The sequence below is a fragment of the Trichosurus vulpecula genome, chromosome 8 (assembly GCF_011100635.1).
Source record: "Trichosurus vulpecula isolate mTriVul1 chromosome 8, mTriVul1.pri, whole genome shotgun sequence".
Classification (NCBI taxonomy): Eukaryota; Metazoa; Chordata; class Mammalia; order Diprotodontia; family Phalangeridae; genus Trichosurus; species Trichosurus vulpecula.
Genome location: NC_050580.1, coordinates 77,548,257 through 77,562,935, shown reverse-complemented (window position 1 = coordinate 77,562,935; position 14,679 = coordinate 77,548,257). Strand labels below are relative to the sequence as shown.

Here is a 14,679-nt window from a genome sequence, read left to right as displayed (position 1 = left end):
TTGGTCCAATTCCTTTGGTTGGTTTCTCTGGTTTAATTAGAAACTTACAAAAAACAAATGACATATATTCTCTAGCCCCTATGACCTCAGCACCAGCAATAATTTATAGGAAATGTTAAGGTTGGTGAATGAACACCCAGGAGAAATTCTGTAGGGGGCAGTAATTACATAGAGCTGGGGACTGATCTTCCCCTTTATGTCAAGGCCAATGGTAGGTAGGTAGGCCTAAGTGGAAGGGTAGGGAAATGGGGGGAAGGAGGGAAGGTTGGAGCTTGGATGAGAACCCCACAATGCATTTACCTGATGTTTCTAACTTCTTTTCCTTTCTGGAGGAAGTGAGGAGAGGAACAGAGAAAAATTTGATGCCACTCAGGGCAGCTTATCCTATTTCAAAATGAGACCTCCCAGTCCTTGCTTCCATCGTTGAGAGTGAGAGAGGTTACCCCACCCTCCCTCCCTCTGGAAATAGCCTCCTCAGTTTGCTCACTGTCCTGCCCCCTCCTCGTTCCCTCCCATCACCTGCTTGCTGAGACCCAGAGGTCTCTTTCAACATGAGAAGACAAAGGTAGCAGAATAGAGACCAACTCCTTTGGTACCAACCAGGGGCACCATAGTATATCTTGGCCAATGAGAGTAACCCCCTGACTCCATTCCTTCTCCTAAAGGCCAGAATATCACCTATTGGCCCATGGCAGTATCTTGCCAGATGGGCCTCAATTTGCTTGTCATTGTCTCCCACATGGAAACTGTCTTCCTTCCCACTCAATGGCTCCATCAGGCATGGTGAGTCAGAGCAAGCCCAGGGTGGGGGGTGATGGAATTGACAGCTAGTCCACAGGGCTGGGAGGAGAAAGCACCAGCTGAGACCAGGTGGGGCTAGGTGGGGGAGAAGGAAGGGCTGCCCTTCAGTGTTGCTCGGCAGCCCCATAGAAGAAGGGATAATAGAGGGAGCAAGGGTAGGAGAACATGAACTTGACTGCAAACTTCATTTCCTTGTTCTTTTTTTCCCAGCGGTAGACAGCCGTGAGCAGAAGTTGCCCCTCCACCTTTCGCCCCATGATAAGGAAGTTCCCTGTCAGGCTGTCCAGCTGGGGGCAGGGACAGCTGGCCCCATTCTTCATGTACAGCACCAACTTCTTGGTGTCCTTGCGTTTTAAGGGTCCGGTCTTGAGTAACTTCTTCTTCTTCTGGGCCCCAATGAGCTTCCGGTCGCCATTTTCACTTTTGATTTCTTTGATCCTCATTTTGACCACTGTGGGAGGGATGGAAGCGAAGAGGTCAGAAGGACTCATGGGAGGGAGGAAATCTATGTCCTGGAAGTGTCTGAAGTCCCTTTCAATTCTGAGATACCCTTCTATGTGTTCCGCATGGGAAAGAGCACGGGGGGACCTGGGTTCTCTGTCAGCTCTAAGCCGTGTGATCTTGGACGATCACTCAGTTTCCCTGAACTTGTTTCCTCATCTGTAAAATGGAAGTACCGTATCGGTCCTGTCCCCTTCTTGCAGGGTACTCACGAGGATCAAATGATGTGAAAGCGATTGGTAGCTTTGTGAAATACCATGCAAGTGTCAGAGGTCATCATTAAAAAAAGGGGGACTTTTGGAAAATCGTGGATAAGGAATATACAGGATAAAAGGTGTGCGTGGGGTGCCATCTGCACTGGTGGAGGGAGTTAATTGCATTGATGAAATAATAAATTCATGCAATCATTGATAATCTATCCATATAACATATAATAATTTATATAGTATTTTAAAGTTTGCAAAGCACTTTACAAATAGCCTCTCATTTGCTCCTCACAACAACCCTGGGAGGTAGGGACTCTTGCTGTTGCCATTTTACAGATGAGAAAGCTAAGGCAGAGAGGTTAAAGCCACTTGCCCGGTTCACACAAACAGTAAGAGTCTGAGGGAGAATTTGAACTTGGATCTTCCTTACTCCAAGTCCAATGCTCTGCCCACTGTGCCACCTAGCGGCCATCCTATTGAAGTATGGTATTTATTTTGAAGGTGCCCATCGTTGCTCTGCCCAACTCTGACCCTGACTGCTCCTGGGGAAGGGGTGGTGAGTTATTTGGTGGCAAACCCATGTAAACTGAGGGTCTCCAGAGGATTAGTACTGAGAAGCCAAAGTCCTGGATGTTTTAGGGGAGGCGTAGACTGCAGAAAAGTCTTGGGCTTTCAGGAAACCTGGTGCAAAGAAACTAAAGAGATACAAAACTGATGGGGGCAGGGAAGATGGGTGCATAGGCAGAGAGCACAAAGGTGCTGGGAGTTAGGCCTGCTGGGTTCAGATAACTGAATTGTTTTGCTGTATGACCCTAGCCGAGTCACTTTCCTGATCCAAACCTCACTTTCCCCATATGAGCCCTTTCCTCTGTAGATGGCTAGTGGGAAGCCTCTGGTTGGGTCAGGTTATTAGTAGCAGCCTAGCATATATAGATGGATTCTGGGCTTACAGTCAGGAAGACCAAGGTTCAAGGCCATCCTCAAAAACTAACAGTATCACCTGGACACCTCAGTGATCTGTTTAACCTTGGGCAAAGCACAGCTCAGGTACTCCCTCTGACAAGAGCGACTTCCTGATTTCCTCAGTTCTTAACTTTCTCTTCTTTCCCTTCAACCTTACTTTGTAATTACCTATTATGTATTTTGTATATATGCACACACACACGTGTCTGTCTATCTCTCTCTCTCTCTATCTCTATGTATGTATGTATGTATGTATCTATCTATCTATCTATCTGAGTGGATAGCAACTCATTGAGTTGGCCAGGGGGCCAGGACCCCAGACACTCCCTCAGTCTTCTAACATTTTTGAGCCACAGTTTCCCTATCTGTAAATGTGCACAATAATAATACCTAACTCATAGGGTTAGTTGTTAAGAACAAATGAGACAATGTATGAAAAGCCCTTTTCAGACATTTAACTAATGTAAATGCTGGCAATGATTACTTTTGAGAGGCTATATAGTACGGAAGAAAGTGATATCGGGAGAGACCTGGACTTGAATCCTGTCTCTCCCATTCAGGAGCTACGTCAAGTCACCTCTGTAAGCAGCACTCAGCTTACTCATCTGTAAAATGGAAATATGCCCATAGTTTCTACCTCCGGGGATTTGTGGGGATCAAATGATATCCTGGGTATATAAAGTACTTTGAAAACCTTAAAATGTGAAGTCAATGTCAGATCTATTGAAGAGTAGGCTTTATGCCCACCTTTGTATGTAGGCGATATATGTCTCCCAGATAGATGAATACGTGATACTTTCTATATGAATCTCTGCTGTCAGCTTGGAGCCAAGTGGGGGTCTGAATTTGAGGGGAGCTCCCAGGCAGCCATACTCACCAAAGTCACTGGAGCACATCTGTTCCATGAGGCCATCCGCGCTATGCTCCATTTCGCATTGGGCACAGATCTTGGACACTGCAGAGAAGGAAGGATGCTGTGAGACTGTCCTGTCCCTCACCACCTTCCTTTCCCATGGCTGTCCACTCTGATCACTGAGGAGCACTGATGACTGCAGATAGTACAAAGAGACCCAATCCCCCTTAATGCTAGTTCCTTTTCCCTGAGCAGATCTCCAGTCTATCCCATCTGCCTTGTTGTCTGTCCCTTAGTAGACTGTGAGCTTGAAAGCAAGGGCTGTTTTTGTCTTTCCTTGTATTCCTCACACTTAGTACAGTGTCTGGCACATAGTAGGCACTTAACAAATGCTTGTCAACTCAGCTTGACTTTGGATCCCTGTGGCCAAGGGAGAGAGTGAGTAAGAGACAACGGGCAATGCTCTGCCAACTCCACTATCCCCCTGTAGCCTCTAGTTGTGGACACAGTGTGGGCCCTTTCTCCCACGTCCCTCCATTTGAGAGTGATTATTACTCCTGCTGCTTCCCTGCACTGCTATGGACTCAGCCCCTTCACTGGGCTACCTTCAGGGGCTAGTCTGTAGGTCACAGAATCCCAGATTAAACCTGAAAGGGAACTTACTGGCCATTTCGTCCAACCCTCCCATTTTACAGCTGAGGGAGTGGAGGCCCAGGGGGAACGGTTATGTAACTTGCCTAAAGTCACACTGGTAGTAAGCATCAGAGACAGGATTTAAATCCAGGTTCACGGAGTCTGGCGCCAAGTGAGACAGTGCAGAGTCCTGGATTGCCAGTGCTAGCCGATCCCACTTTTTCCCAGGCTAGAGCTCTCTAGTCACATGGTCTCAGGGTCTGCAACCTGCTTCCCCCCAACACTGTGGGACAGCCAATATAGAATTGCCTTGGTCCTCCCTAGCTCTGCTCAGTAAAAATGTCACACTTGGCTAGAGGGAGTTATGGAGTAGTTAAGGGGACATTGTTGGAAAGCATAAGGTCAGGCATCAGAGTGAGCTTCCAGGGAGGAGCAGGAAGGTTAAGGAAGAGTCTGCAGTGGACAGGTCCTTTCAATAGTTTCCCGAAACCCAAATTCTTTGGGGGGAAAAAGTCCAACCAGCAGAGTGCCCATTCTAAAATTTCTGCCCATTTTGGAATTGTCTGCCTGAATTTGGCTTGGGGGCCTACCCAGGGACTCCACGGTTTACAAAGAGAGGAGCAAGGCTGGGACTTCACTGACAGGTAGAGAAGGGAGAGGGGAGGGAACTTTTCTGGATCAGGGCTGGATTCCAGCTAGATTACAGGGCCAGTGAGGGTGAGTGAGGGGAACTCAGAGAAGGGGAGCCTACACTGAGGGACTTGTTCTCGTTTTGGTCTCCAAGGAAAGAAGAGGCGGGAGCTTGGGTCTTAGGCTGGGAAAATGCCTCACTGATGTTGCTTCTGGCATCCTCTTCTTTTCTCTTTCTTTCCACTGATCCCAGAGCCCTCTTCCTTCACTTTCCTTGTCCCAACCCAGAGGGCTGTGACCTCAGGGCAGGTTAAGACTAGACCTTTATTAAAGGCCCTCAGGAGCTGGGCCTCAAGGTCTTACTTCTCTCTGTGGGGTCTTGTGAAGGAATGAGTTTGGGTGTGGATGGGGGTCCGGGTGGGGCTGGGGCTGGGATGCGAGTGGATTTTATGGATTAGTTTGCCATCAGGGTCAATCCTGGATAGGATTTAGAATCTACCTGTGGTGAGTGGCTGAGTACTGGACTGGGGCCACTTGGAGCCCACAAGTTTCATGAAAAAGATTGTTGGGAGGATTGGAGAGCATTGCCCAGAGCGAGAGCTAAGACAGTGGAGTCCCAACCCAGGCCAAGGCACTAGTTTCCTTGCTGGCCAGGTGGCTTCACTTTTCATTGCCTCAGTTTCCCCCCTTATATCTGTGTCTCGCTGACACCGGGCTTGGGCTTGGGGGAGTGGACTGCGAGATGACGGGGACAAAAAACCACTCAGGCGCATTCCATTGTTACTCCAAAGGACAAGAAGAGTTGGAAAGAAGTTGGAACTTGTGTTGGGAAAAGCTAGAGAGAAAGTGGTTCAGCCCAGGAGCAAGAGAGGTTTTGGGGAGGTTGGAGGCAGAGGGGGCTCCCAGTACGGGGAGTGGGAACTCAATTGGGGAGGCAAGAGAGGGCACGTATTTAGGAAGCCTTGGCGCCCCTGCGTTCCACCGGCAACCCAGTGATCAGGTGGGGGTAGGGAGCCGCGGGGGGCGCTCGCTACCTGGCGGCGCTGTGGCCTGCACGTGGCCGAACTGCACGGTGATGCACAGGTCGTTGTCCAGAGGAAACTTGTGGCAGTGCAGCATCTCGGGCCAGGGGAAGCCGTAGGAGCCCATGAGCGGCGAGCAGCCGTCGCGCACCGCCTCGCAGAGCGAGCGGCATGGGTAGATGGGCCGGTCCAGGCAGACAGGGGCGAAGAGCGAGCACAGGAAGACCTGCGTGTCCGAGTGGCAGCGCTTGGCCAGCAGCGGCACCCAGCTGCTCGCCTGCTGTTTCACCTCGGCCAGGCTCTCGTGCTCCAGCAGGTTGGGCAGCCGCATGCGCTTGTAGCCCACCGTGTGGCAGAGCGCCAGGTCAGCCGGGATGTCCAGGCACTGCGGGGGCTTGGAGTAGAAGCGCCCGCCGCCCCCGCCGGGCAGGGGCTCCGCTTGCCAGCCGTAGTAGTCATACTCCTCGGCTCGGGCAGCCGGAGCGCCCGGCACCACCAGCAGCCCCAGCCCCAGCCCCAGTAGCAGCAGCGTCGTCCGTGCGCCCTGCATCTCTCTCTCTCTCTTTGCGGCCTCTCGGGCCAGGGCTCGGGCCGCTCCTCCAGGCCCCTGCCGCCCGAGCCGTCGCCTGGCGGGTCCCGGTTCCCTGGTGGTCCGCTTTGCTTCGGGCGCGGTGACTTCGGGGCGCGCGGAGCGCAGCGCAGGAGCGAAGTGTGTGTGTGTCTGCTGCAGGTTCGGCTCCCGGGCGGGCCGATTGAGTAACCCTGGCGCCACCCACCTCGGAGCGCTGGCTGTACCCCGCCGATTAGCCCCAGCCAATCTCCTGCGGCCCATGGCCCCGGGGCAGCAGGGAGGCAGGTCTGACCCCCCTCGCCCACTCCATCCTCCTCACCCCCCTCCCCGGCACACACTCGGGCGCGCCCTGTCCCGAGCCCCTACCCTCTCCCTTCTTCCCCCTTCTGGGCCTCTGGCCCTTCGCCTCTCTGCCTCTTGCTCCTTCTCTTTCTCCGGCCCTCAGTCCAGTGCGTCTCCCTGAGAGCCTTTCTCCCCCAACATCAATTCCTCCTTATCTTGCTCCCCTCCTGTTCCTTCTCTCGCTCACTTAGCTCTCTTATCTCTATCCCCTCGGGCCCTCTCCTCCCGCTCTGGTTTCTCTTCCCTCACACCTCTGCCCCCCTCCTTGCATTGGTTGATTGACCCTCCTCGTCCAAGTTAGACTGGTCTTTATTAGGATCCTTGCTACTGAGCGCTTCTTGCCTTTGTTGGGTCATGGTAGGCAGCGTTAGAAGAGAATGACTTCTTCATGACTTAACCTGGGACCCTTATATTAGCCACCCATGGGCCCTGAGGTAGGGTTGAGTTAGGCCTCGGTCCTTTTGCGGCACAGAGATAGTGGGGCTCTGTCACAGTGAAAGCCTGCTTCTGAATAGATGTCCCAGGGTCCCTTTCTTGTTTCCCATTCTTGGGCTTCAGTTTGGGAAATCTCCATCTATCTCCTTGATCCTTCAAGTTCTGGTGAGCTGCGAGGTAGGAACTGCAAGTATGATGATCCCCTTAGAGCCTTAGGCAGCATGGGCAAGGACTTTGCCTCCGGATGCCAACTAGTAGGTTAAGAGAGAAATGCCTTCCTGAGGTCTCAGCAGTTTGTCTTGATGAGCAGCGAGGGGGGGGTGGGAGTTTGGGGAGGATGAATGGCCCCCTTCCCATTATCCCCTTGCCTTCTGGTTGGACTGGCTATCCTCCATGCCACTCACCAGCCCTGCTCTCCATCTGCATTTGCCCGTGGCATGATTTCTACTAGTTATGACTGCTCACTCCATCTTACGGATGAGAAAACGGAATGACTTTTCCAAGGTAACAAGGAAGAGTCTCTTTGGTCATGGGTCTCCTCCTCTCCTCTGCTGAGATAGTGCTCCCTATGCCTTTAAGAAGAAAGGACAGTACAGAGCTAATGATTAGTGATTTGGGGGGAGAGTACAAGGTGATGGCAGTATCCCCCAACCCGGCTTGTAGGATATAATGGAAGAGCAGACTTGGAGGTTATGGGAGCTGGGTTTGAGTTCCAGCTCTGTCACTGGCTAGGTGTGCAGCCATAGAGAAGTCCCACAACCTCTCTGAATCTCATCTCCCTCTTTTGTAAGATGAACATAATAATACTTGCCCTGAATCACAGGGATGCTTTGAGGAAAGAGCTTTATAAAACATGAGGTGGTATAGGAACGACAGTTGTTATTCCTAAGTCTGGTCCTGCCAATCTTGATCAGGAATTTTGGCCAAGGTTCCATTGATGGGCTCAGGATGGTAGCTCTGGCCCCTTGAGGTGCCCATGCCTACCCCCAGGGGCTGCACCCTCAAGGAGACTTTGCCTTGGACAGCTGGGGGAGTAGGAGCCACCCAGGTACTTGTGTAAGGTGCTGGCTGCCCTTCAGTGCCCCACAATTCTGCTGTTCTTGGCTGCTCAGCCTGCTGGCCTCACAGAGAGATGCATTGTTGCTTTGGGCAGTTTCGTAAGACCTGCTTACAACACCCCCTCAGAGAGCTGGGGTGGATACCTGGCAGTCCTTTTGGGGCAGTAAGCTCTTTGGGGTAGGAGGAGCCAACCAATCTCTCCCCCCTGACCTCCCCCCATCCAAATACAGAGAGGAGTGCAGGCAAATGCTCTATAGGGTGGTGGCTCTGAGCAGCTCTGAGGGAGTCAGGGTAACAGGCCTAAGGCTGACTTCTGGGGGACTCTACCCTGGAGGGGAGGATTCTGCCTCACTTCAGGGCAGCAGGGGCTCTTCACGGCAGCAAGTGCCCTTTTAACAATTTTGAACATCCAGGTTTCAAACCATAGACTGGTAGAGCTGGACTAGACTGTGTGTGTGTGTGTGTGTGTGGGGGGCATTTAGTCCTATTTCCTCATTTTGCAGAGGCTCAGAGAAGGGAAATTAAGTGCCCAAGGTCTTGTTGCTTAGTGGGACTAAAACAAAGCTCTCCTGATTCCCAGACTTAGTGGAAGTCTGTAGCATTCTACTACCCTGCCACTCAAGGGTCTCATGGTGATAGAATAGACTGCATTGAGTGGAGGCCAGTTACTGTCTTGTGGAGGCCTTTTGACTGACAGATGGACCCCTGGAGTCCCAGCCAATAACTCTGGCCAGGGAGAAGGAGCTGGAAGGGAGGAGGGTGCTGCAATTAACATTAAGCTTGGTGTGAGAGAATAAGGAGAGGGTTTCATAAAAAACATGGAATGTTTGAGTTGGAAGGGACCATAGATGTAATATAAGGGGCCAGAAGGTGCCACAGTGATCTGGAGTCCTGAGTTCAAATCCTGTTTCAGAGACTATTAGCTGAGTGACCCTGGGCAAATAGCTCAATCCAGGTCTCCCTCAATTTTCTTATCAGTATGATGGGGATAATAACAGCACCTACCTCCCAGGGCTGTTGCAAAGATAAAATGAGATCATATTTAGAAAGTGCTTTGCAAATTAAAATTGCTATGTAAATGGCAGCCAATATTAATGGATATGTTATCAATTATTAATATTTATTAATTATAATTCATATAAATTATAATACATGGCAATTATCAATTATGTATTAGTTATTATTTTAACATTATATTATTATTAATTATCATCATTATTATTGAGTCCAGCCCTCCTGTTAACCATTCTGCAGAGCAATAATTCAAATTATCTAATAGAAGGGAGATACTGAGCTGACCAGGTTCCTTAAGACCAGTGTAGACTGCCCTGGGTAGCTGCTGGTGGGGTTAGATGTCCCCAGAAAGACCCAGGGAGGGCAGGAGCTGAAAAGATTTCTTTGGACCATGAGAATGCAGTGTGATTGACAGCGATTTGAGCATATTGGCTCTATGTAGACAGAAGGTGGAGAATTTCTCTGTTTCTTCTTAGCAACTAGAAGGGAAAGCTTTGTGAAGAGTAGGACAGAAAGGAAAGGGGGAGTCCCTTTTTTGACTGGGGTCTGTTTGGTCAGACTGGATGCCCTGGGGTCCAGGAGAAAGGCTCTGGGTCACACAGGACTCAGGGAGTTATTTCTCTTCTAGATGACCAAGGGAGATATTAAGAACCTTGTAGGGAAGAGAAGGCCAGAGGGTGAAGGGGAGAGGGAGGGCAGGAAAGGGAGGGGGAGGTGGGGCAGTTAAGGGAACACAGAACCAACAATGGCTTCATTAAGGAATGGAAGAATTGGGGAGGAGGAGCTATTCATGGGGGCAAGGATGCTGATGCCCAAGTCTTGGGGGCCAATGGAGGGATTGTCCTCCTTGGAACCAGGGTCATGGCCTGGAACTGTTAGGCACTTGAACTTGAGGCCATGTTGATGGGCCCTGACTTTTTTCCCCAGCCCAAAGAAAGGCCCCTCTGTGTTCTGTTTCAATCCTCACTCTAAGTCACTCATTAGCCTAGTGAAGGAGCCTCTGGGGGCTATCAGGCTGCAGGGGAGGACCTTCCCCATGCTGTGACATGCTCTGGGACAAGCACTTGGGGGACTGCTTCACACCTTCTTCAGTGGGAATTTCCAAACCAGGCTCGTGGAGACCAGAGGATTGGACTGGGTTGTGACTCTCCCTTTGTATCTCTTCTCCTACTTTCCCTGGCATCCTTCCAGACCCAGCACAAATACCATTTTCTGCAAGTGGCCTTTCCCCACTCGCCATACTGCTAATGCCTTCTCTCTGAGATTACCTTCCATTTACACTGTGCACACTTCTTGTGTCTAGGTAGTTATTTCGCATGTTGTCTCCCCCAACAGAATTCAAGCTTTTTGAAGGCAGGGCCTGTGTTTTTGCTTTTCTTTGTGTCTATTCCCAATGCCTAGCACATCAAAAGTGTTTAATAAATGCTTGTTGACTGAATGATTGCCTGGATCAGCCATTGATGTCTGCAAAGTTAGGAATGAAATGCTGAGGCCTTGTCCTCCCTTTGTGGCTTTCTCTGGAGGGATGGGTTGGTCAGTGTAAAGTTTTAAATCAATCAATCAGTCAGGTAAGCCTTTAGTAAGTGTCTTCTTGGTGCCAGGCAGTATGCTAATTGCTGAGACACAAAAAGAGGCAAAAGACAGTCCCTGCCCTCAAGGAGGTTACGATCTAATGATTTTTTTCCCATTCCATCCTAGTAGATAGGAACTGCCTACAGTTACTCACAGGGAACTCTTTCAAACTAGGACTTAGAGGGGAGAAAAGGGCAGATGTTAAGGAAATCCAAGAACTTAGTTTAGCAAGGAAGCAGGTGTCATAAGGATAACAGATTGAGAGTCAGGAGAACTGAAGTTAATTCAATTAAATTCAAAAAGTAGTTATCAATCCATCAATTAACAGGCATTTAGCGTTCAGCTACAATGTACTAGACACTATGCTAGGCTCTGGAGGTACGGAGAAAATTGTGAAACGGTTCCCACCCTCAAGGAACTTATATTCTGTTAATCAAGGCAACATGTACATATATAGGAATATACTTTGTCGTTGTTCTTTAGTCATTTCAGTCATGTCTGACTCTTCATGACCCCATCGGGATTTTCTTGACAAAGTACTAGACTGGTTTGCCAATTTCTTCTCCAGCTCATTTGACAGATGAGGAAACTGAGGCAAACACAAACAGGGTTGTGACTTGTCCAGTGTCATGCAGCTAGTAAGTGTCTGAGGATGTATTTGAACTCAGGTCTTCCTGACTCCAGGCCCAGTGCTCTGTGCACTATGACCCCACCTAGCTGCCCATCGATGCAGATCCAAAACAAAGGTCAGCTGTAGAAAGTGGGGGAGCTGGTACAATATTGAAGGTCTGTGTATCATTTTCAAGGGAAAGATGAAGTGGGATTTGAAATCTCAGCTCCCTGCCCTAGACCCAGCTGTCCCACTGAATTGGGTGAATCACTTCTCAGCTGTATAATGAGAGGGTAGGTGACAGAAGATCTCCAAGATTCCCTCCTGAGTCTATGAGTCTGCCTGCTAGACAAACACATGATTAGGTGCCAAATGGGGTGATCCTGCCTGTAGGTGTAGTTGGAATTTGGAGAAGGGAGAGGTCAGTGTGAGTTTCAGTGGCTGGAAAAAAAACCACAGAAAGTGGACAAGGGAAGATGAGGTAGGTTTGAGTAGGAAGGAAGGAAACAAGTGTTTATTGAGGGCCAATTATGTACCAGACACTGTGCTAAGTGCTTTAGGAATATTTATTTGATCCTCACAACCACCCTGGGAGGTAAGTGCTATTATCATACCTATTTTACAGTTGAGGAAACTGAGTCAAACAGAGATTAAGGGACATAAATGAGGCTCAGAGAGGGACACTGATTAGCACAAGGTGGGAGAGCCATATTTTGAACTCTAGTTCTCTGTCTGCCAATTCAGTGTTCTTCTAACAGTACACATCATGTGTGGTGGGTGGTGAAGATATGGATCTCACTGGTGGGGTGCAGGTGACCCTGCAGGACCCTGGAACAGCAGTAACATTGGGTATCTGGAGGTGAAGGGTAAGCAAGGGCTTAAGAATCGGGGTCTGAGTAAGAAGACTCCTGCTGGCTACGTTCTTACTGGCAGACAGGGGTTTCCTCTCCTTCATGAGGGCAGCTCTGTGCATGAGACCAAGAGGAAGGATTGAACTGGGAACAGTCAGAGAGAAGGAGATTCCCAAGATCTCTGCCCAACACTGTTGAGGGGGAGGAAACTGTGGCAAAGAGTTCAAAGTTCCTTAGAAAGAAGCACAAGTAACTGAGGAATCTTCCTTTTCACTGGGGTGAAGATTCATAGGTTTGTGTGGTGGCAACGGCAGGCTAGCTCTCTCTTCCCTCATGGAAATGGTGGGAGGGTTGGGGGAGAGACTGGGCTCTCATCTCTTGTCTTTTAAAAATATATTTAAAATTAAAATTTATTTTTTAATGAACAAAAATCTACCTTCTCTCCTTCCCATCTTCCCCTTCCCCATAGAAAAAGAAAGAAAAACAAAACCCTTCTAACCAACATGCATAGTCAAGCAAAACAAATTCCTGTGTTGGCCATGTGCCAAAGATATGTCTCAATCCATGCCCTGAGGCCTTCACCTCTCTGTCAGGAGGTGGGTATAGCATGCTTCATTCTTATGATCCAGAAGGGGTTAGGAGGAAGTAAGGGGGCTTGTTTGGGCTGTCGGTGGGGGGAGTTTGAATGCTGATAGTACCACAACGCTTGATATTTTAAGGAAATTGAATGGTACAACAGCACTGTGGAAAGAAATTTGGAATCCAAGGATCTTAGTTTTAATTCTAGCTCAGTTACGCATCTTTCTGGGTGACCATCATCGATTCTCTTAACTGCCCTGGGCCTCAGTTGCTCAGCTATAAAATGAGGAGGTGGTACTAGGGGCCCTCCTTGTCCCTTCCAGCTCTAAACCTGTGATGCTGTGATTGGGTTCTTTACTACTTACTTATTAGTAACGGTGAGATCAATGGAGAGAGAGGACACTGTCAATAGGTGGGGGTAATGAGGCATTGGGAGTGTTTAGTGCCCGAGGAGAAATGGGCAATCAGGTGCCAGTAGGAATTGTACACTTTTTCACATGGTGGGGGTGTGTGTGTGTCATCAGAAGCAACAGGGGAAGGCTAGGCTAGAAACCAGTGAAACTTTAATTCAAATCCTGCCCCTGGCGCTTTACTAGTGGGACCATTGGCAAGCCACTTGACATCTTGGAACCTCTGTTTTCTTATCTGTAAAAAGGGGATACTGATAACCCCTGCTTCGTAGTAGTGAGGCTCCAATAAGATCATGTATGTAAAGTGCTTTGCAAACTTTAAAATGCTATGTAAACGTTAGCTGTTAACAGAGTCTAATCTGAGGTGAATGAGAATTTGTTCACCAAATCTCAAAATGGACAACACTTTGGGGAGATATGGAGATATGGAGAGAGAGAGAGAGAAAGAGAGAGAGAGAGAGAGAGAGAGAGAGAGAGAGAGAGAGAGAGAGAGAGAGAGAGAGAGAAGAAAAGAAACATGGAAATGGAGGAGAGAGAAACTGACATACAGACAGAAGAGGGAAAAAGAAGAAAAAGAGGGAGGGAGGGAGAGAGAGAGAGACAGAGAGAAAAGAGAGAGGCAGAGACAGATAAGAGAGGAGAGAAAGAGAAGAAGGGGCAAGAGAGAGAGAACAAAAAGCCCAACTTCTTAAATTGAATTGATCTGTTTGACACAGTGGGTAGTAAGCTCAAGGAACTCATTTTCCCAAAAGACAGCACACACTGATCGCATAAATTGGCTCGCAGAGGACTTAGATAAACACAGGGATGGCAGATCCTCTTTCACACACTGGGGAAGGAATTTATAGAACTTGTGACCCTAGGCAGTGGTGCTTTGCTGTGTCGATGGCTCTGCGATTTCAGATGTGCAGCCCCTCCACTGATATAGACCATGTACCCTCCATTATTCCTCAAACTTTCCTCCCCTCCTCTTTCCTCCCCTCCCCTCTCCTCCCCTCCCCTCTCCTCTCTCCCTCCCTCCCTCCTTTCCTCCCTCCCTCCTTTCCTTCCTTCCTTCCTTCCTTCCTTCCTTCCTTCCTTCCTTCCTTCCTTCCTTCCCTTTCCTTCCTCCCTCCCTCCCTCCCTCCCTTGCTCCCTCCCTTCCTCCCTTCCTCCCTTCCTTCCTTCCTTCCTTCCTTCCTTCTTTCCTTCCTTCCTTCCTTCCTTCTTTTCATCCATCCTCCCTCCCTCCCTTCCTTCCTTCCATGCTCTGCTTGTCCTGTACTATTTTTGCTGATGACTTTGTCACCTAACATGCTTGAGGCTTGCCTTTACTTCTTTTAGTGTCTCCAGGGCACCAATCGACCACTGGGCCTACCCATATGTTACCTCTAACTCCCACTATTTGGCAGGCCCATCTTCTTTTCTTCCTGCTAATGCCCCGTAGATCCTTAATGATGCCTTTTACATCACTCTTCAAGGCCCAGTAGTCATAGTTGATAATACGCTGCAGCCACACCCATGCAATTTTCTATCGCCCTACAGGTCAGCTGCCATTTTGATGCTTCTAAGATCATGGCTTTCCTGTATTCACAGCCATGTAGCACCACTGGGAAAGTATTGGTGCTAAAAACCAAGGCTTTTCTGA

At 49.2% G+C, this 14,679-nt stretch overlaps 1 protein-coding gene across 1 annotated transcript; it reads right to left on the bottom strand.

Annotated features, from left to right (window-relative positions):
* Nucleotides 1–522: 522 nt before the first annotated feature.
* On the bottom strand, nucleotides 523–6,441 carry SFRP5 (secreted frizzled related protein 5). Its single transcript, XM_036736532.1, has 3 exons — nucleotides 5,622–6,441; nucleotides 3,349–3,426; nucleotides 523–1,252 (listed from the first exon to the last, which is right to left on the bottom strand). Exons 1-3 carry the CDS (start codon nucleotides 6,439–6,441, stop codon nucleotides 906–908), a joined length of 1,245 nt encoding a protein of 414 aa, XP_036592427.1. The 3' UTR covers nucleotides 523–905.
* Between the last annotated feature and the right edge of the window lie 8,238 nt (nucleotides 6,442–14,679).